Raw genomic sequence first — 21,649 nt, 5'->3', positions numbered from 1 at the left:
TTTTATAATCTTAGTCGATTTCTAAGTTTTTCCTCCCTGACAGTAGAGCATTGTCTGAAATTCTTTTTTTTTCAATATTTATTTTTTAGGTATAGATGGACACAACACAATGCCTTTATTTTTATGTGGTCCTGAGGATTGAACCTGGGTCCCACCCGTGCTAGGCGAGAGCTCTATCGCTGAGCCTCAATCCCAGCCCCTTGTTTTGTTTTTATGTGTGCATTTTTAGAAACTTTTTAATTTGGAAAATATTCCCACAATGGAAATAGAATAGTAAAATAGATTCCCATGTTTCCATTACCAAACTTCAACAATGAATTAATGATGGCTAGTCTTGTTTTGTGTACACTGTACATATAATGTTCTTTCTTTCATTTAGAGTCAATAATATGTTTGCTGATGTCTTTGAGAAAGTTGAGATGAATTGAAAGAGATTACTATTTTTCCAACTAGTTTAAAGTAACTGTGGATATCTGAAACATTATTTGAGTATATTAAATGTGTGGTGGTGTTGATTTTTTTTTAAATATTTTTTTAGTTGTTGATAGACCTTTTTTTTAAATTTTTTAGTTGTAGATGGACACAATACCTTTATTTTGTTTATTTATTTTTTTATGTGGTGCTGAGGATGGAACCCAGTGCCTCACACATATTAGGTGAGCACTCTACCACTGAGCCACAACCCAATCCCCTGTTAATAGACCTTCATTTTATTTATTTATATGGGGTGCTGAGAATCCAACCCAGTGTTTCACACATGTCAGGCAAGTGCACTATCACTGAGCCCCAGCCCACTGGTGTTGATGTTTTAAATAAAAACCTTCACTTATAAATTAAAATTTTGACTGTCAGACAGTAGAAACTTTTACTTGCCTCAGTTTTTTACTTTAAAATGAGATTATAGTACCTAATACATATTATAATATAAACTAATACTTTGTACAGGTAATACCTATTTGTTAGCTGTTGCAAAGATTTAGTGAGTTTACGTAAGTAAACTCTTGACATTGCGTTTAGCCTTGGCCTTCACACAGCCCTTGGTTCTAATCTCAGTTCTGCCACTTTCAGTGTTACAGGGTAACTTTTCTAATCTGGTCTTCACTTAAACAACTAAAAAATGAATCATGATATCTGATACATTTATTCATCTCTTGAATGTGGCAACTCATTGACAGTGTATCTTTTCATAATGCATACTAAATATTTGCTTTTATTACAATGGTTATCCTTTCCAACATAACTTTCTAGAAAAAGACCTGTTACAAGGGTTGGAGTTGTGGCTCAGTGGTAAAGCACGTTTGCCTAGCACATGTGAGGCACTGGGTTAGATCCTCAGCTCCACATGAAAAATAAATAAAATAAAAGTATTGTGTGTCCATCAATAACTACAAATATATATATTTTTAAAACCCTTTATAAGTATTACTGCTATTATTAGATTTGGCTTCTTCCTCTTGTTTTATGCTAACATGTTGTGAGATTAAGTTTTTATCTCAACTTTTTGCAAAATATTATTCATAAATATTAATTGAAAAATGGTTTATTAGTAATGTGTATTTGAATTCATATTGAACACACATTTTAATACATGTTGAAAAAGAAAGTCAAAGAAATTTCTTCACTTATAGGATTTCCTAGAATCTTTATTGGTGATAAAATTTATTGGTTATAGTGTGTACCAGATTTGACTGTGTGTGGGACTTGTTTATTTCCACTGGAGTGTTCTTGGAGAACATACATTAGGAAACCTTTATGTATTCTGTATAAGCCTTTTCTAGTTTAGACGGTGCTTTCAGATGAGGAAATTAAATATCACCTGTCTTTTTAAATAAAGATCTTAAAATTGAAGGCTTTTAAGCAGTTTTGGAAGTGGAAAATTGTGTGTTGGTGTGAGAAAAATTAATAAAGTTATTTTAAGTTTATCTCATGCTCATATAAATTACTCTCATTTTTTTAAAGTTTTTTTTTTTTTTTTTTAAAAGATGAACACGATATCTTTATTTGTTTTTATGTGGTGCTACGGATCGAACCCAGTGCCTCACATGTGTGAGGCAAGTGCTCTAACGCTGAGCTATAACCCCGGCCCCTAAATGACCATTAAAAATGAGAGAATTAAAAATGGAAGTTCTTCTATACCCGAAATATTTGTAAACTCAGAAGTAATATGCTTTATGGTCATTCTGGGTCCCCTTAGAATTTAAATAGCAATATTATGAGTACTATACCTTTGCCATAAAATTTTCTCATTTATGCTCCCTTTAAAATTATATTTATTTCTCTCTTTTTGTGAATCCTTTTTTAAGTATATATTTTTAAATTTTTAGTTATGAATGGACACAATATCTATTTTGTTTATTTATTTTTAAGTCGTGCTGGAGATCAAACCCAGTGCCTCACATGTGTGAAGCAAGCACTCTGCCACTGAGCCACAACCCCAGCCCATGTGAATCCTTTTTTAAAAATGAAAATTGACTATAGTTTAGTTCGACTGTTTCTCTGTGAAACTTTTCTTCATCCTGGTGTCTTTGTTTTTGTTTTCCCTTTGTCTTATGCCAGTGAGTTCCTTCGGGGTTACTCCTGCAGTAGGTGGACTATCATCTGGGACAGTTGGGGAAGCCTCGACAGCCCTGAGTTCAGCAGCCCAGGTAGCTTTGCAGTCTCTCTCTCATGCAATGGCTTCAGCCGAGCAACAGCTACAGGTGCTGCAAGAGAAACAGCAGCAGCTTTTGAAGCTTCAGCAACAGGTTGGAGACTATTTGGCTCTTTGTTCATGCTGTCTCTAAACTTCAAAAGCTGAAAAAGTACTTTCAAAATGACCATTATTTTCATAAAGAAAAGTAGATTGACTGATCCGATCTAATAATTTTCAACAAAAAATTGAGGTAAAGTTTTTGTAGCATTAAATTTGTTAAAATTACATAAATGCCTTTTATTTGATACATATATGAAGGGATAGAATTGATCATTTTTGTATAGTCTTTAAGTAATATCCATTGTTTAAACATTCTTGATCAAACATTACAGTTCCCAGTTATTCCATAGAGAATCTAAAACAACATTTCAAAGAACATTTAAATTAAAGTGACTTATAATTTTAACAATAATGATGTTTATGGTCTAAATGCAGCCTGTGACAATTCCAGGTGACAAATTATGTCAGATTAGTCCACATGAGAATCTGCCTCCTGTTAATGTTTAACAGAACTTTCTTTCCTTATTTACATTTAATTGTTCTCCTTGCTGTTCATGTTCACTTTGAGAAAGTTTTAGTTCTCAAATACACAGGAAATTTTATATTCAGTATTTTAAGAAGTATACATAGTAAAGCAGTGTTTCATTTATAGAAGAGTCCAGTTTTGATTCATCTTTATGTACCTAGGATTTACTTAATCATGTTTATCTTTATAATTTACATCCATGTACATAGTAGTCCCCACAACTTAGGTAGTCAGGATTAGTCTATATGTGTTGCTTTTACTTCTTTTACAGAAAGCAAAGCTGGAAGCCAAGTTACACCAGACAACAGCTGCAGCAGCTGCAGCAGCCTCAGCAGCCTCAGCAGTAGGTCCTGTTTACAGCTCTCTGCCTTCCAACCCAGTGGCTGCCCCAGGATTCTTCATTCATCCTTCTGATGTTATTCCACCCACTCCAAAAACAACACCACTTTTTATGACTCCACCACTCACTCCACCCAATGAAGCAGTTTCCGTTGTGATTAATGCCGAACTTGCACAGCTTTTCCCAGGCTCAGTCATTGATCCCCCAACAGTCAATCTTGCTGCACATAACAAAAATTCCAACAAGTCCAGAATGGTAAATCATGTTTTAAATAGGTGTTGGCTTAGATATTTAAAAATATTTGGACGTAAACTTTTAACTATAGAAGGCAAGATTTTATTATATGACTTCAATATATTAGATTATTTTCTTTAATAAAATATAATAATATACATTAGGAAATGAGACTTGTTAAGTTAATATTATGGCTAATATTTTTAATAGCACAAGAGTAATGTCAATATAGAGTTATACTTTTTTCTCTTCTAGAATCCACTTGGTTCTGGTCTAGCCCTTGCAATTTCTCATGCTTCACATTTTCTTCAATCTCCACCTCACCAGTCCATTATTATCGAGCGAATGCATTCAGGTAATCTTTTACTTTCTTGAAGTATTTTTCGAGCCACTGTGTTGGCTCTTTTGTGACTTATTGTTATCCATTTTGATTTTTCATTGCAAATTAATCACATTTGCTCTCTGGTAAGTACATTTGACCAAGAAAAAGCACTATTATAAAAGGTTCAGGGTGTGTGCTTTACCAAGTTGAATGGAAGAGTGCTATTTGCACAGTGAATTTGTTCTCTTCCTGAGTCTTGCTTGTTTTGAAGAATGATTGACATGAATATCTGCCTTCATTGTAAGTGCTCAGTTATTATACACCAGAAATTACATTTCAAGGGATATTCCTAAAACTAGCATTCTTGAAGTGAAATTGTTTTCTGAGAAGAGCTGATAGAACTGCTACTTACCATAGTAACTGAGTAAGATTAATAATACTTCATGGTCTCTGGATTGTTTAAATTTGTTCTAAAGTTGTGTTACGTTTATATACTGGAGACCTGTGATTGGGATAGTTGTTTTCCATTACATCATATTTCTGAATAAACTAAGTAACTTTAACTTATAATCATACCAAATTTTAGTTCTGCACTTCAGCAGCTGAACTCAGCAGAATACTTAGAGGGAATACAGGGAGATATAGTGTAAACTGTAGCACTTTTCATTATATGAATAAGTAAGCCAAATTTGTTTTATTGTAACAGGTTTTTCCTCTTTGGAAGAATGAGTTTGAAAGCTCATCAAATAAGTCTTATGCTATTTTCTGTCAAACTAATTATTTTTGGTAGCAACATTAGTGTTGATAACATTTAGAATGAAAGCTTGTTCTTTTTTCCCCCACATAAATCTTTTTTTTTCAATAAATAAAGAATATTCATGGCTTAGATTTTAAATCACATTTACAGATGAAGAAAAATCTTAGGCCCAAATAGGTAAAAATGAAAGTATTACTGCTGGAAAGAATACATGCCCCATACCTAAAGAGCAAGGATCACCATGCATATCACTGTGTAGATTAGGTAATTAGAATCGTGAAAAGAACAGGAGACTTGAAGTAGTCCATGCAGTACCATCTGACCCCTCCTCTTCATGCTATAGAACCAAATTAAAGCTGTGGTACCTGAGACAAATTACTGTGGGTCCTGATCACACTGAGGAAACGTCCAGTTGTTAACATTAGGCCAAGAGTGTTAGCTACAGAAGGATATCCACTGATAAATATAATAGCAGAACAACAAAGAAGAAGCTACATAGCAAGCTACATAGACGATCTTGCTTCTTAGAAGTACAGCAGTAGATTAATTTCACTTCCAAAGGGCTTAGTCCAAAAACTTCCTATTGGCATTTGCACCAAACAAGGCTCCTTGTACTTCAGGCATCATCTGCTGGGCTATGAGATCCAGCCGGCTTTCCAGGGTATTGGAAACCTTTATTTTATGATCCCTATTATAGATCTCAACTCCACCAACTATTTCCTCAGGCAGGTAAGCCTCCTGATCAATTTGGACATCAACAACCTTCTTGGTGGCAATTTTGTACATAGGAATAGCTTTCTGCACTGCAGCCTTTACTAGAGGCAAATCTTGTTTTCTGCAATGAACAATCATTCGGGGCTCCGATAACTAGTACAAACCCTGGAGGACCAGTCCATTCAGCAGCTCTTGGTACCTGGTTGTGTCTTTTACCATTTTGCTGAGTCTCTGTTTTGCTTCGTTCAGTAAGTCAGTGATAAGGTCATCTCTTGCTCTAAGGACTTTGAGCCTTGCTTGATTCATCAGATTGGACATTTGAATTTTCTTCTGCTGCTTAATCTGTTTTTCTTTCTTCTCATAATATTCCATAATCTTCAGTCTTTGGGTTTGCACAAGACGGCCTTTCTCAATGTTGAACTCTTTTCTGCCTTTGCATCTATTTCTTCTACTTTCTCATTGGCTTCTTGTTCAGTAAAAGCCATTATGTGCTTTATCTGCTTCTGCATGTCAGCATCGATGAGAGCCATGGTGAAAGCAATGCTAGGTCGGTGGGCAACTGGCCCGAACTCAGTTAAGAAAAAGGATGGTAGAAAAACAGGGCCAAGAAAACCAGAGCAGGTTCTCTGACTTCCTTTACTTTATAACCCCGACTTCCACTTCCTCTTGTTCTTCTTTAGTCTTAGGAGATGTGAGGAGTTGCTTATACTATAGTTTGATTTTTTTTATCTCTTCAGATGACCATAACACATAAGTCCTTTGAGTAGGAAAACTATATTCTTCATTGCTTAATAATTTTTCTGTTTGGGAAAGTATTGGTAACTGCTTTTTTTTTTTTTTTTTTTTTAAAGAGCTTCATTGAGAAAAGCCCCATTCCCAAATGTTTTAGTCTTTCTTTTCCTTCATGGTAAAATGTAGCTGGTAAGGCTATTTAGTTTGCCAAAGAATGAAAAAGAAAATGCATTATTTTATTAAGGGTCTGCCTTTCATTTCACTATTTGAACTTGTCCTTGTATGAGATGAGAAATGCAAATCTTCTGTTTCTTCATCTATTTCATCTAGTATTGAGTTGAAGCGACAGTGATGTCTCTATACTGGAGAAAAACATTGTTTGAGATGAGCTGTCTGTTTTCCTTAGAATACTTTGGCAAAAGCATCTTTTTTGGGATAGTTTGACTTTGTATGATTTGAGCTACACTTTTATTTTACATGTTAAGCCTAATAAAATGTACATTTCACAAGAAGTTGAACAGGACTTAAGAAGACTGATGTCACATAGTATATCTTGGTATATTTAATTAGTTGTGAAATTAAGGGAAAAATACATCCAATGATTGAAAGGAAGGCAGAATGATACTTTACAGTATTAACATATATACTACATGTGCTAATTTAAAATTTTAAACTAAAGTTTTATTGATTGATTAATCTGTAGTAGTAGGAATAGAACCAAGGACCTTGTGCATGCTTGGCAAATGTTCTACCACTGAATGCAGCATCAGGCCCAATTCCAGTGTTTTAAACCAAGCTTATGTGTACAGTTGATTTCTTTCTTTTTTCTTTTAAAATACATTTTTTAGTTGTAAATAGATCTTTTATTTTATTTATTTGTTTATATGCGGTGCTGAGGGTTGAACCCAGGGCCTCACACATGCTAGGCAAGTGCTCTACCACTGAGCCCCAACGGTTGATTTCTTTCATAGTCAGGTTTTTTTTTTTTTTTTGGTTCAAACCTAAAATAAAGGTTTTATAATTTTTTTTTTTAATTTGTTTAAGTTGTTGATAGAATGTTATTTTTATTTATATATGTGGTGCTGAGAAACGAGCCCAGTGCCTCACACATGCTAGGGAAGCACTCTACCACTGAGTCCCTACTCCAGCCTGGTTTTAGAAAATTTTTGAATACGACATGACAAAGCTAATTTTACTTATTTTTGTTTGCTTTTATTTGTTTATAGTTATTTTGAATTTATTTCATATGTTAAGATGAATGCTTCAGACTATTTCTGAGTGTATCATTTGGTTAATTATATATATTTTTGTCAACTGTTCTCTTTTTTCATAGGAGCCAGGAGATTTGTGACCTTGGATTTTGGAAGACCTATACTTTTGACAGATGTATTGATTCCTACTTGTGGAGATTTGGCCTCCTTATCAATTGACATTTGGACATTAGGAGAAGAGGTGGATGGAAGGCGATTGGTAGTGGCAACTGATATAAGCACTCATTCACTAATTCTTCATGACCTAATACCACCTCCTGTATGCAGATTCATGAAGGTAAAGAGTTTAAGACAGTAAATTTATGACATATAGTTAAAAAGTGTAACTATGTCTTTTATTCATGTATGTGTGTATGTGTTTATTTTTGTAATACTGGGGATTGAACCTAGGACCTCAAACATCCTAGACAATGACTTCTCCACTGAGCTATGTCCCCAGCCATTTTTATTTTGATTTTGTTTCAGGTTTTGCCAAGTTTGCCTGACTGATCTTGAAATCGCAATCCTCCTATCTCTACCTCCTGAGTAGCTGGGATTATAGGCATTTGCTTGGCTAACTATCTTTGAAAATATTCAGCCCCTTTGTTTTTTTTTTTAAATCATGATTATGTATGTATTTTTATAATTTTTCATTTTAGATAACTGTCATTGGACGCTATGGAAGTACAAATGCCAGAGCCAAAATCCCTTTAGGATTTTACTATGGTCATACCTATATCTTGCCTTGGGAAAGTGAACTTAAGTTAATGCATGATCCTCTAAGGGGAGAGGGAGAATCTGCAAACCAGCCAGACATCGACCAGCATTTAGCAATGATGGTTGCTTTACAAGAGGATATACAGTGCAGGTGAGGAGAAAAATAGCAAACATTTTAATCTATTCAAACTGCAGATTTTATAGAATGTCTTATTTATGTTTCCACCAAGAAATGTCTTTTTATAGGTGTATAGAAAAGAGCAAAAGGAAACAGGACATTAACTCTTTATAGAAATACTCAATTTGCCCTGAAAATATTGTGATTAAATAATTGACTCCATTTGTTAATACTTTCCAATGGAGTAATTCTTTTTAAATAGTTGGGTTTTAACATGTTTTAAAAATGTAATTCTTAGTGTGTACATGTATAAATCAAGAGAACATTGCAGGAATTATTTTGTTCATTTATTTTTTACTTATAGATATAACTTAGCTTGTCATCGTCTGGAAACTCTTTTGCAAAGTATCGATCTTCCTCCTCTCAACAGTGCTAACAATGCACAGTACTTTTTGCGAAAACCGGACAAGGCAGTCGAGGAAGATAGTAGAGTTTTTTCTGCTTATCAGGATTGTATTCAGCTACAGCTTCAACTAAATTTGGCTCATAATGCAGTGCAGAGGCTCAAAGTAGCTATAGGTGCAAGTCGGAAGACATTGAATGAAACATCAAATCCAGAAGACTTAATTCAGATGTCTTCCACAGAGCAGTTACGTACTATCATCAGATATTTATTGGACACTTTGCTCAGCCTTCTTCACTCTTCCAATGGTTTGTATTTGGCTCATGTATTTTAAAGGCTGGGAACATGTTTGATGTAATTTTGTTGCATGTTTTAGGAAATATATTAATTTGAATATTTGTGAAATATCTGTTTAGAATCACCAATTTATGTTTCCCTTATTTAAATTATTTTTGCTTTGTAGTGCTCAGGATTAAACCTAGGCCTTACATATGCTGGGCAAGTACTCTTCTACTGAGCTACATGCTCAACCCCACTTAATTTAATTTTTCTTATCTGATTTGTTTGTTTCTGTTGTTGTACATGCATTGAGTTACTGGCAAAGAGGTTTTCATAAATCGATAACCTAATATAGAACTGTTATTTTGTAGCCAGGAACTATTTTTGACATTATATACCACATACCCTATATAGCAATCTGATAAACCCAACTGCAAAGCCAAGAAATATAATTGACTTAGGTGCTGTTTCTTCTCCTCTCCAAATATTTGACAATATATATAAGGTATAAATAAAGAACAAAATAAATAGAATATAATTTTCTACTGTTTGCTAGTAAAGAAGAAAGCATGTGTTGGTATACCAATTTTGATATTATTCCATACACTTAATTAGGAAATTGTGCTGTTTTCTCTCTTGTAATAGGGCACTCTGTTCCTGCAGTTTTACAGAGCACATTTCATGCCCAGGCCTGTGAAGAGCTCTTTAAACACTTGTGCATCAGTGGAACCCCAAAGATACGGTTACACACTGGTCTTCTTCTTGTTCAACTGTGTGGTGGTGAAAGATGGTGGGGTCAGTTTCTTTCTAATGTTCTTCAGGAATTGTACAATTCAGAACAACTTCTCATCTTCCCCCAGGATAGGTAGGTCAGAAAATTTTGTTGGTATTTGTTCTTAGTGATTTGTAATTCTGACATTCATTGGTTAGATTCTGAAATCTTGTTTATGTGGATGGCAAGTGTGGAGAATGGGAAGCAGGTTTCTTCAAGGATTTGGGATTGCCCAGTGAAAGATACCAGCACAGGTAGTATATTGAATAAGATTATATGTGATTTAACCACAACTATACTCTTCTTTTTTTTTCCTCACTTGAACCGGTGGCACTCATAGTTCTAAGTTTCTAAGTATTTCCTCATTTGGGGGGTACAGTGGATTGAACTCAGGGGCACTCAACTACTGAGCCACATCTTCAGCCCTATTTTGTATTTTATTTAGTGACAGTGTCTCACTTTTGCTGAGACTGTCTCAGCAAAAGACTGATCCTACTTCCTTAGTCTCCTGAGCTTCTGGTATTACACACCTGTGCCGCTGTGCCTGGCTATATTTTCTATCTTATGTTATTTTTGTATAGTAGATAAAGTTAACTGATTCTAAGTGCCTGATTTCTCATGAATAATGTTATATGGGCTGGTTGTGTAGCTCAGTGGTAGTGTGCTTGCCTAGCACACATGAGGCACTGGGTTTGATGCTTAGCACCACATAAAAACTAATAAATAAAATAAAGATACTGTGTCCATGTACAACCAAAAAAAAAAAAGTTATAAAATATAACCAATAACTAGAAAGAAAGCTCATTGTAATGTATATATCCAGATATAGATCTTTCTTACCAATGTAAGTTCATTGTTTTTTAAAATTTTTTATTCTAATTTGTTAAATATGGAAGCAGAATGCATTACAATTCGTATTACATATATAGAGCATAATTTTTCATATCTCTGCTTGTATACAAGGTATATTCATACCATTCGTGTCTTCTTCTTACATGTACTTAGGGTAGTAATGTCCATCTCATTCCATCATCTTTTTTTTTAACCCCCTTCCCCCCTTCCTCCCCCTCCCTCCACTTTGCCCTCTCTAGAGTTTGTCTAATATTCCCCTGCTCCCCCTCCCAACCCCACTATGAATCAGCCTCCTTATATCAGGGAAAACATTTGGCATTTGTTTTTTGGGGATTGGTTAACTTCACTTAGCATTATAGTCTCCAACTCCATCCATTTACCTGCAAATGCCATGATTTTATTCTGTTTTATTGCTGAGTAATATTCCATTGTGTATATGTGTATGTGTATATATATATATACATATCATATGTGTATATATATATATATATATCACATTTTCTTTATCCATTCATCTACTGAAGGGCTCCTAGGTTGCTTCCACAGTTTAGCTATTGTGAATTGTGCTGCTCTAAACATTGATGTGGCTGTGTCCCTGTAGTTCCTTTGGGTATAGACCGAGGAATGGGATAGCTGGGTCAAATGATGGTTCCATTCCCAGTTTTCCAAGGAATCTCCGTACTGCTTTCTATATTGGCTATACCAATTTGCAGTTCCACCAGTAATGTATGAGTGTTCCTTTTTCCCCACATCCTCACCAATACTTATTGTTGTTTGTATTCTTAATAGCTGCCATGCTGACTGGAGTGAGATGGTATTTTAGAGTAGTTTTGATTTCCATTTCTCTAATTGCTGGAGATGTTGAACATTTTTTCATATTTTTGTTGATTGATTGTATATCTTCTATGAAGTGTCTGTTCAGGTCCTTCTTCATATACCCTGGAGATTAGTGCTCTATCTGATGTGCAAGTGATAAAAATTCTTACCCAGGTTTAAATTGGGAATTTTTGGTTTGTTTTTGCTTCACTGGAGATTGAACCTGGAAGCACTCTACCATTGAACTATACCGCCCTTTTAAATGTATTTATTTATTTGCTTCTTATTTATTATTGTCCTTTTTATTTTGATGGGTGGGGATACGATCTCACTAAATTGAACGTGGTGATTCTCCTGTAGTGGCCTCTAAAGTCCTAGGATTACAGGTATGCACCAGTTTGCCTGCCTAATGAGATAGCTTTGAAAATGCAAATGCTATTAGTGTTCTATTAAGTTTAAATGTAAATTATTTTCTAAATTGAACAATTAAATTACAAGTACTGTCATTCTTCTTCTTTTTATTTTTTTTTGGGGGGGTACCAGGGATTGAACCCAAGGGAGTGTACCCACCAAGCCACATCCTCAGCCCTTTTTTATATTTTATTTAGAGACAGGGTCTCGCTTTATGGGTAAGTGCCTCAATAATCTGCTGAGGCTGGCTTTGAATTCACTACCTCTGCATCAGCCTTCCAAGTTGCTGGGATTACAGGTGTGGACCACCATGCCTGGCCTATCATTATTCTGTTTAAATGTGAATTATTATTATTTTAAAAAAATTTGTTTTAGCTCTACATGGACACAGTTTTAGCTGTGACCTTTATTTTACATGGACCTTTATTTTATTTATTTGTTTTCATGTGGTGCTGAAGATTCAACCCAGTGCCTCACAAATGCTAGACAAACACTCTACCACAGAGCTACCCCAGCCTGTTCATTACTTTTTAAATGGAACAATTAAATTAGTTCTCACTGGGTATTCTCTTTGTATCTCTCTTTTAGGGTCTTCATGCTACTTTCCTGTATTGGTCAAAGATCACTTAGTAATAGTGGAGTATTAGAAAGCTTACTTAACCTCTTGGATAATTTATTGTCACCTCTTCAGCCGGAGTTACCCATGCATAGGAGGACAGAAGGTATTAAAATAAAGTATCTATCTTTAGTAAAAATATAAGGTTCCTATAAATATGCTTTTTAAAGGTATTTATTATAAAATATTTTAATATCCATTGCAGCACACTTTTAATATTTTTATAATGTAGAATTTCTGGAATGAGCTATCTTCATGTGATTGATTGCCATGTAATTATTACTTTAGAAATCTGTTATTTTTTTCATTATTTGATCTTTGAATTTAAAATGGTTGTAATTTTTTTTTTTTTTTTTTGTAAATACTGTCATCACTAAAATCAAGGTCCTTTATCTAAGTTTAAACTTCACAAAGATATAATTGTTCTCCTGGTTAATCATGAGTGTTATATGAATAAGAAAATTGTTTTAGGAATAAAAATTTTAGAACATAGTTTGGTACTATGTGAATTATAAATTGAATCAGATGTTTTATTTTAGTTACCTGTGGCCCTTGTAGTTTGTTATTCTACTTGATAAATTATTTTTTGGTGAACTCTGTTTAGACTTTATTTTCATAGCAGGAAATACCTGTGCTTTATTAGATTTGATGTTCTATTCAATTTGTGGCCACAGATGTCTGGTTTGGGGGAATATTACATGTAAATATTAGTGTTGGTAATGATATGATATGTTTTGACTTTATAAAATGTTTAATTCATTGTTTTATCTAACTTCAGTAGGACTCTCATATTCACCTGAATTTTTACCCCCCCTCCCCGCATTTCTGTTTAGGAGTACTAGATATTCCAATGATCAGTTGGGTTGTTATGCTGGTGTCCAGGTTGCTGGATTATGTGGCAACTGTTGAAGATGAAGCAGCAGCTGCAAAGAAACCTTTGAATGGTAAAGACAGGGAGAGGTTTCTGACAGGTATCAGAAGTTTATAATAATATGTTGGTGGGGATTTTGAGTGACTCCGCCCAGAACTGGCTATTGGCCTGGAAATACCAGATGTATGTAATTTATGTAAAACATGAGTTAACTCTACCAGGAACCTATTTCAAGGTAGAATTTACATTTGATGGAAAAGTTTCTTTGGGCATGTGTCTATAACCATGTGTTTCACAAAGTTTTCCCCACCGTGCTCCTTTAAACATTCTATAGGGCTGGGGTTGTGGCTCAGAGGTAGAGCACTTGCCTACCATGCATAAGGCACTGAGTTCGATCCTCAGCACCACATAAAAGTAAAATATATTGTTATAACTAAAAATAAATATTAAAAAAACATTTTATAATAACATACATAAAAGTGAGGCATGAAAGCAAAATTTGTGAAGAGTTCTGTTTTGTTTTAAATAAATGTTATTTTTAGTATAGTATTTCACCCTGTTTACCATTATGGAGTCTATTAGTTAATTACAGATGACTTTGGTTGAAATCCCCAATTTAAAAAATGTGTAATCTTTGTTTATAGGCTGAAGGCACAAAATTATTTAAAAATTAAAGAAAATATTTTCTTCCCTTTATTCTGACTACCACAGATTTTCATAAATAATTTGAGACAATTAAATCTAATATGTAAACACAGAAATTAAAGTCCATAAATTTTGGACATCTCCACATTGTCAGCATTAGAAAGTTCCCTTAAGATATTTTATATCCAAGTTAATTGTTTATACATATTATGTTTTGAAAGATGAAACAATCTGTACACGGAATTTGCTTTATATTGATTTAAAAAAATAATAATCTATTTCCATGAGTCAGTTTACTCATTGATTAGCATAGGGATTAAAAAAAATACAATTCAAGTACATATAGCTACAATGTAAAGTTGGAATATCATAGAATATAGTATTGAACATCTTCATTTTATTTATATTGTTCAGTATGGAAACATTGGTGGAAGAGTATCTTAGGATTAGATGAATTTTAATGAAGACTTGTTAGATGGATAGTGGAAAACAAGAAAGATGTTTTTATGTTAAACATATAGTAAAGAATTACATGGGTAAAGTGTGTTATTGGGCCTTTTTTTTTTTTTAACTACCCACTTTGGCAGTCATTAAGTAAATTGTTGAGCACCTCTTTTTAGTCTCTGCATAGAAGCATATGTTTTATGAGTATTTGTTGTTAGATCTTAATGAAATAATGAAAGCTGTGTTGTAAATGAGGTTATTGTTGTGGTTTGGATATAAGGTGTCTCCTAAAATCTCCTGTGATATGTATAATCTTAACCATTGTGGAGGAATGTGGCTGTTATCCTAAAAGAAAGCTTGAGTCCAGAACTCTAGTCTTAAAGTAATTTCTGGTCTAGATTAAAGTAGTGACAATCATTGAATATTTTTCAGATCATCTTAAGAATGACTGGGGTGGTTGCTCAGTGGTAGAGTGCTTGCCTAGCATGTGTGAGGCACTGGGTTCAATTCTCACCACTGCATACAAATAAATACATCAGTAAAAAGAATGACTTTATAATGGTTTCCTTAATTTTCTTTAAAATTGCTTTGTCATGTTTTTTCATTTATAACTGTGTTTTTTGTTTTCTAGGTATGAAAGTACTTTAAAATCACACTTGATCAAATTATTAACAGGCTTTTTCCTCCCCCTCTAGGTAACCAGTGGAGTTTTATTAACAATAATCTGCACACTCAGAGTTTAAATAGGTCTTCCAAGGGCAACAGTAGCCTTGATAGATTATATTCCAGAAAGATCAGAAAACAGCTTGTTCATCATAAACAGGTAACAGTATTTTTTTATTTTAATATTTGAGAGAATTATCATTTTGAAGGTTGCATATGGCATATGTGCCATCAAATGTTAGTTATATATTTAACCAGCTATATAGCTTGGGGAGATTTAATACTTTGGAAACCTTATTTGTAAAATGGCAATAGATTTTTGGTGATGTTCTTTAAACTGTTTACTTCTTTACTCTCTATTACTACCACTCCAAATGAGTTTACTGTTATAGTTTGGATATGAGGTGTCCCCTAAAAGCTACTGTGCTAAAGTAGGAATGTTCAGAGGTAAAGTGATTGGATTGTGAGAGCTGTATCTCTAGGCAGGTAGGATGTGGCTAGAGTAGGTAGGCTAGTGGTAGCATGCCTGGAAGTGCATCTTCCTATGCTCTTCTTTGCTGATGTGAGGTGAACAGCTTCCCTGAAGGAAAATTTCTTGAAGGAAATTTCCAGAAAAGCAAAGCTAAGAACTCTTAGACAATAAAAATATTTTTTCATGTATTAAAAATACGTTTTTTCTGCCATTCAAAATATCTATTATCTTATACAAATAAACTAATACTATGATATTAGTTGACTTGTATAAGAAAGTCTCCTAGTTACTTCCCTTCTTCTAAATGTAAGGGACTGAAGATTTTAATTTTTACTTTGTTTGTGGTACTGAGGATGGAACTCTGAGATACTACCACTGAGCTACTTCCCCCGCCATTTTCTTTTTTAAATTTTTTTTTTAAGTTCTAGATGGACACAATACCTTTATTTTGTTTGTTTATTTATTTATTTTTTATGTGGTGCTGAGGATCAAACCCAGTGCCTCACACGTGTGAGGCAAACACTCTACCACTGAGCCACAACCCCAGCTCTACCCCAACATTTTCATTTTTTACTTTAGCAAGACAGAGTCTTACTAAAGGTGTCCTCAGATGCACCATCCTCCTGCCTCCTCCTCCTGAGTAGCTGGGTTTATAAGCATGTGCCACCCACTTCAGCATAACTAATGAGTCTTTAGTGAGAGATTTTGAAATCAGGATTTGGAAATGAAGTTTTTAGAGGGGCTAAATAGTAAAATTTTATTACTACATTATTCAAGGAATTCTTTATTCCATTAGTTTGATGTATGAATTCCTAAGAAGTATATAAATAATAATAATTTACTTGTCTTTAATATAGTTTTTCTTTTTTATTGTACATTATAGTTGTACAAACTGGTGGGTTTTGTTGTTACATACTAGTACATGCACACAATGTAACAATATAATTTGGCCAATATCCTTCCCCTAATGTTTTTGTGTGTGTGTGTGTGTGTTTAGCAGGGATTGAACTCGGGCACTTGACCCCTGAGCCACATCCCCAACCCCATTTTGTATTTTATTTAGAGACAGGGTTGCTTAGGGCCTTCATCTTGCTGAGGCTGGCTTTCAAATGCTAATCCTCCTGCCTCAGCCTCCCAAGCCACTGGGATCCCCTAATGTTTTTAAGACTAAGTTGTTTACTTGTATCTTAAAGCAACTTAACCTACTGAAAGCAAAACAGAAGGCGTTGGTGGAACAGATGGAGAAAGAAAAAATACAAAGTAATAAGGGATCATCATATAAACTCCTAGTAGAACAAGCAAAACTAAAGCAGGCTACTTCAAAGGTATGGGTATATTTTTTAATTATCTTAGAAAAGCTGCTTTTTTTTTTATTTTTAAGCATCTTAAGTTATTTTATTAAGTATCTTTAGGAATGATCAGAAAATTTAAATATGTTGTTCTGCTTATCAAAAAAAAAATACCAATCTATTCAACTTTTTTTGGTGAGGTAGACTTTAAATCAAGGAAATGTTTTGTAACCTGTTCTGTTTATTACTTCAAAGTGGATTAAAATTTAGTAAACTAAATATAAAGAAAGCAGTGGGATATATAGTTTTGCTCATGTGGCATTCATGTTGTTGGTTTTTTCTCTTCTATAATACAAAAAATACTGGATGATTACAAATACCTTTTTGTTAATTTTAAAAATAAAAAATGTAAAGTGAAAATTTTTGGCATCTCAAAGAGATTTTTAGTATGTTATTGTAAGATTTTCATTGTTAGGTTTAGAATTGAAATTTCTTTTGGATCCGGTCATGCACAGGTTTCAAATATAGCCTATATATGTCCTTGAAAGTGAAAATGAAGTTGTGGTAGTTATTTTAATAAAATAAAACATAGTCACTTGTATGCATATGTATATATGGGTATGTGTGAATATATGTGTATACATAACATGTAGTAGTCACATTTGTATATTGTGTTTTTATAAATATGCTTATTCCACTCAGTCTTGGAATGACTTGGAACCACCCAACCTGTATACATCACACTTAGGATATTTTAGTGATACTAATTAAAGATGTTAGGTTTGCCATTATATATTTCTCTGGCCCTTCTGTAGAATTTCACTTTTCCGAAAAGCTTTTATACAGAGGTAAGATATATTGCTCAATACAGTTTTTAATAATCTTACTTTTTGAAGCTTATAGTTTAATCTAAAAATTTTATTCACTGTAAGTTGTGTGTTGAGTAATATTTTCATAAATGTATACTGAAACTTTTTCATTAAATAAGCATTGATTTAAAAACTGTAAATTTCTGTATACAGCACTTTAAGGATCTAATTCGTTTGCGCCGGACAGCAGAATGGTCTCGTTCTAACTTAGACACAGAAGTTACTACAACAAAAGAAAGTCCAGAGATAGAACCACTTCCATTTACTCTTGCCCATGAACGTTGCATCTCAGTAGTCCAAAAACTCATTTTGTTTCTCCTCTCCATGGACTTTACATGTCATGCAGATCTCTTATTATTTGTCTGTAAGGTAAGTAAACTATTATGTGTAATTTATAAATCTAGACTTTAAAGGGTAAGAAAAAGAACTTCAGAAGTACACAGTTTTTATTTGATTTTGATTAAGATAAAATAGTAGTTCATCTTTTGGTTTTCTTTTTTTGCAGTTACTTAAGTTTTTTTTTTATTGTGCGTTGAAAGATTTAAATTTTTTCATTTATTTCTAGAGAAATCTAATATAAATTTTAATCTATTTAAAAGTCAGGTGTTTTAAATGTGGGTAATTTGGGTATGTCTATTTCAACTTAACCTTTCTTAAGTTAAATTATGATATATACAGATAAGTGTCACATGATATTAATGAAAGACTTTCAAAGTTATGATTGTTTTCCTGTAGCATGTTCACTATTTATAGAAGTTATTCTTAACTGTTCCACCCAGATTTAAAACTAGATTTAACACTGCACTGATGAAATTACATTATTTTTGCTCGGCACCATAGTGCATGCCTGTAATCCCAGCAACTTGGGAGGCCGAGGCAGGAAAATCTCAAGTTTGAGGCCATTCTGAGGAATTTAGAGAGACCCTGTCTCAAAATAAGATAAAAAATGAAGCAGAGGATAACTCTGTGGTAAAATGTCTTTGTGTCATGTGTTTGGGCCTGGGTTCATTTCCCAGCATTACCAAAAAACAAAAAAACAAAAAGAAAAAAACAAAACCAAAAAAGATTACTTTCTTCCATATTTCATCTCAAGTAATTACTTAGATACCAGAATCATACTTATTATTGTAAATCATTAGTGTAGTGCCAAACCTATTGATAGATTTCTATTATTTTTTGGAAAAATGTATAATTTTTATATGGTTTTATAAAATGTATTCTAGGTTCTTGCACGCATTGCAAATGCCACAAGACCAACCATTCATTTGTGTGAAATTGTGAATGAACCACAACTGGAAAGACTGCTGTTGCTTTTGGTTGGAACTGACTTCAATAGAGGAGATATATCTTGGGGTGGTGCTTGGGCTCAGTATTCCTTAACTTGTATGCTACAGGATATTTTGGCAGGTTTGTAAGGATTTATTTTTCCTTGGGTATGTCAGAATTAACTTGTCATTGCTTAACTAATTACTCGTTAAAGGAAATTGTAATCTCTTAAAAGCATAAAATTCTCTTTAATGTCAAGCAGTAGCAACCATTTAAAATTACTTTTCTACTTAATTTATGTTGACAGTTTTGATCTAAGTCTTTCGAGAGGAGTTAGTTTGTTTAAGTGCATGAATATTGAAACTAATCTGCTTTGTTAATAACATTGGTATGCTTCTTACTAGTTATTTATGTGACCTTTAAGAAATCACTATGCTTGAGCTTCTTCGTTTGTAAAATAAGGATATTAAAAATACCTTTCCTTATAAGCTTGTTTTGATGACTAAGTAAGTTAACATCTGAAAGTGATTATAATAACTCCATGTTGATTTTGAATATTGTGCGTTTTTCCCTACTAGTTATTTGTTTTAGGCATTTGTAGGTACTTCAGTGAGTTTTAGCATTCTTTAGGTAGGTGAGAACTCATTTGCCGTATTTTCTTTTCTAGTTGGTAGAGTATATGTGTCTTTCTGAACACTGGAAGGAAAAATATAATGGTTCAATATATATTAGAAGACTGTGTCTAAGTTATTAAAGTGGTTAGGATTATCTTCTTAAATGCAGGAGAATTGTTGGCACCAGTAGCTGCAGAAGCCATGGAAGAAGGAGCAGTGGGTGATGATGTAGGTGCAACAGCTGGTGACTCTGACGACTCCCTTCAGCCGTCTTCAGTTCAGTTGCTGGAAACTATAGATGAACCTTTGACACATGATTTAACAGGTACAGTAAAAAAATTTTTAAAAAATATTCCTTAGTATTTTGTACAAATTGAGTACATTTCAAAATAAAGAATGCTATGAAGTATAAAATGGGTTTTTACGTTTTCATTTGAGGTTTTTGATCTTATATAATGATGCAAGATATTTTTCCAGTAAACATATTTTGCCTTGTTTCTGGGTGTGAGTGTTAATTACAACAAAGTACTATCATTTCATAATATCCCAATTACTTTGATATAGTCTGATTTGTATCTGTAGAAGTTTCAATAAAATGTGGGGAACATTTAATGACTTCTCTCTCCCTCTTTTTTGGGGGGTAGGGGAGTGTGTGGGGATATGGAAGATTGAACCCAGCTGTGCTTAACTACTGAGCCCATCCCCAGCCCTTTTTATTTTTTATTTTGAGACGGTCTTTCTATGTTGCATAGAGCCTCACTAATTTGCTGAGGCTAGACTTATTCTTGCAATCCTCTTGCTGGGATTACAGGTGTGCTTCACCATGCCTGGTTATGACTATTTTTTTAAAGTGATTTTTTTTTTTTTTTAGTTGTAGATGGACACAGTACCTTTTATTTAATTTATTTGTTTTTATTTGTGCTGAGGTTTGAGCCCAGGGTCTCGCACATGCTAGGCGAACGCTCTACCACTGAGCTACAAACCCAGCCAGCTATGACTACTTTTAATAGCAAAGTTTATGCAACTTGATTCAACAACAGCTAATATTGTGGTATTTTCTCTAGGAAATCAAGTATCATGCTAGTTGTGTTTTTTATTTTGTTCTGTGAAGTAATACCTTTATGTACTGATTAATAATTAAGTGTAAAAGTTTAGATTTTTAAACTTTTAATATCTTTTAGCATGTGTCTGTTACATGTAAACAAAATATTTTTTTCTGCAACTAAAAGCAATATGTTGGCTAAATTTCATGTTAAATATAATACAGTAATTTTCAATTATTTAAAGGCACACCCCCCCTCTCTTCTTTGGAAAAAGATAAGGAAATTGACCTTGAGTTACTTCAAGATCTAATGGAAGTTGACATTGATCCTCTAGATATTGATTTAGAAAAGGATCCCCTTGCAGCCAAAGTTTTTAAGGTATGCTCTATTAGAATATTGTATGTAATCAAAATACTCATACATTTTTAGATTAGCAATTACTTCAAAGAAGAAAATATACTGGGCTGGGGATGTGGCTCAAGCGGTAGTGCGCTCACCTGGCATGCGTGCGGCCCGGGTTCGATCCTCAGCACCACATACCAACAAAGATGTTGTATCTGCCGAAAACTAAATAAATAAATAAATGAATATTTTAAAAAAAGAAAATATACAAAATTATTACCAAATGAATCCCATTTATTCAGTATATGTAAAATTCATTAAATTGCTATAGTACTATAGGCATTTTTTAAAAGAAACTTATGGAATAGCATGAAGGAAATTTACACCATTTTTGTTGATGTAGCCATTAATAATTATTATAAGTATCATTAATAAGCATTTAGAAATTGAGTTAAGGATTATCAGCCTTTCAGGCAGCCAATAGTCTTTATCTAAACTGAGCTTCTTTTAGGTTAATCTTCTATGTTAGCCTCCCCTTTTTCTAAAGAAGATACACCTATAATACTTTGTAGTGGTATTG

The 21,649-nt window shown here is 33.6% G+C and overlaps 1 protein-coding gene and 1 pseudogene across 12 annotated transcripts in view; one reads left to right on the top strand and one right to left on the bottom strand.

The window, feature by feature from the left end:
* Positions 1 to 21,649, top strand: part of BIRC6 (baculoviral IAP repeat containing 6) — a 218,837-nt gene that overhangs the window by 93,468 nt on the left and 103,720 nt on the right. For 6 of the 11 annotated variants that reach the window (XR_014018696.1, XM_081265581.1, XM_081265576.1 and 3 more), the window contains 15 exons: positions 2,557 to 2,744; positions 3,490 to 3,813; positions 4,048 to 4,147; positions 7,651 to 7,865; positions 8,227 to 8,435; positions 8,767 to 9,113; positions 9,730 to 9,949; positions 12,524 to 12,657; positions 13,385 to 13,522; positions 15,207 to 15,334; positions 16,840 to 16,971; positions 17,958 to 18,173; positions 19,028 to 19,211; positions 19,854 to 20,009; positions 20,972 to 21,105. Coding sequence is in view for 10 of the 11 variants with exons in the window: in XM_081265581.1 (XP_081121707.1) it covers positions 2,557 to 2,744; positions 3,490 to 3,813; positions 4,048 to 4,147; positions 7,651 to 7,865; positions 8,227 to 8,435; positions 8,767 to 9,113; positions 9,730 to 9,949; positions 12,524 to 12,657; positions 13,385 to 13,522; positions 15,207 to 15,334; positions 16,840 to 16,971; positions 17,958 to 18,173; positions 19,028 to 19,211; positions 19,854 to 20,009; positions 20,972 to 21,105 (2,825 nt within the window). In the remaining variant the exon portion in view is untranslated. The remainder of the gene's footprint in view (positions 1 to 2,556; positions 2,745 to 3,489; positions 3,814 to 4,047; positions 4,148 to 7,650; positions 7,866 to 8,226; positions 8,436 to 8,766; positions 9,114 to 9,729; positions 9,950 to 12,523; positions 12,658 to 13,384; positions 13,523 to 15,206; positions 15,335 to 16,839; positions 16,972 to 17,957; positions 18,174 to 19,027; positions 19,212 to 19,853; positions 20,010 to 20,971; positions 21,106 to 21,649) is intronic. The other 5 variants (XM_081265578.1, XM_081265577.1, XM_081265575.1 and 2 more) reach the window with 2 other exon arrangements.
* LOC308632603 (V-type proton ATPase subunit E 1-like) lies at positions 5,250 to 6,202 on the bottom strand (annotated as a pseudogene). The gene has a single exon. The product of its transcript is annotated as a V-type proton ATPase subunit E 1-like (transcript).

This window comes from Spermophilus citellus (genome assembly GCF_964194105.1).
Source record: "Spermophilus citellus genome assembly, chromosome: 13".
NCBI lineage: Eukaryota > Metazoa > Chordata > Mammalia > Rodentia > Sciuridae > Spermophilus > Spermophilus citellus.
Note: the sequence above shows the minus strand (reverse complement) of the source record. Positions and strands in the feature narration are given on the sequence as shown.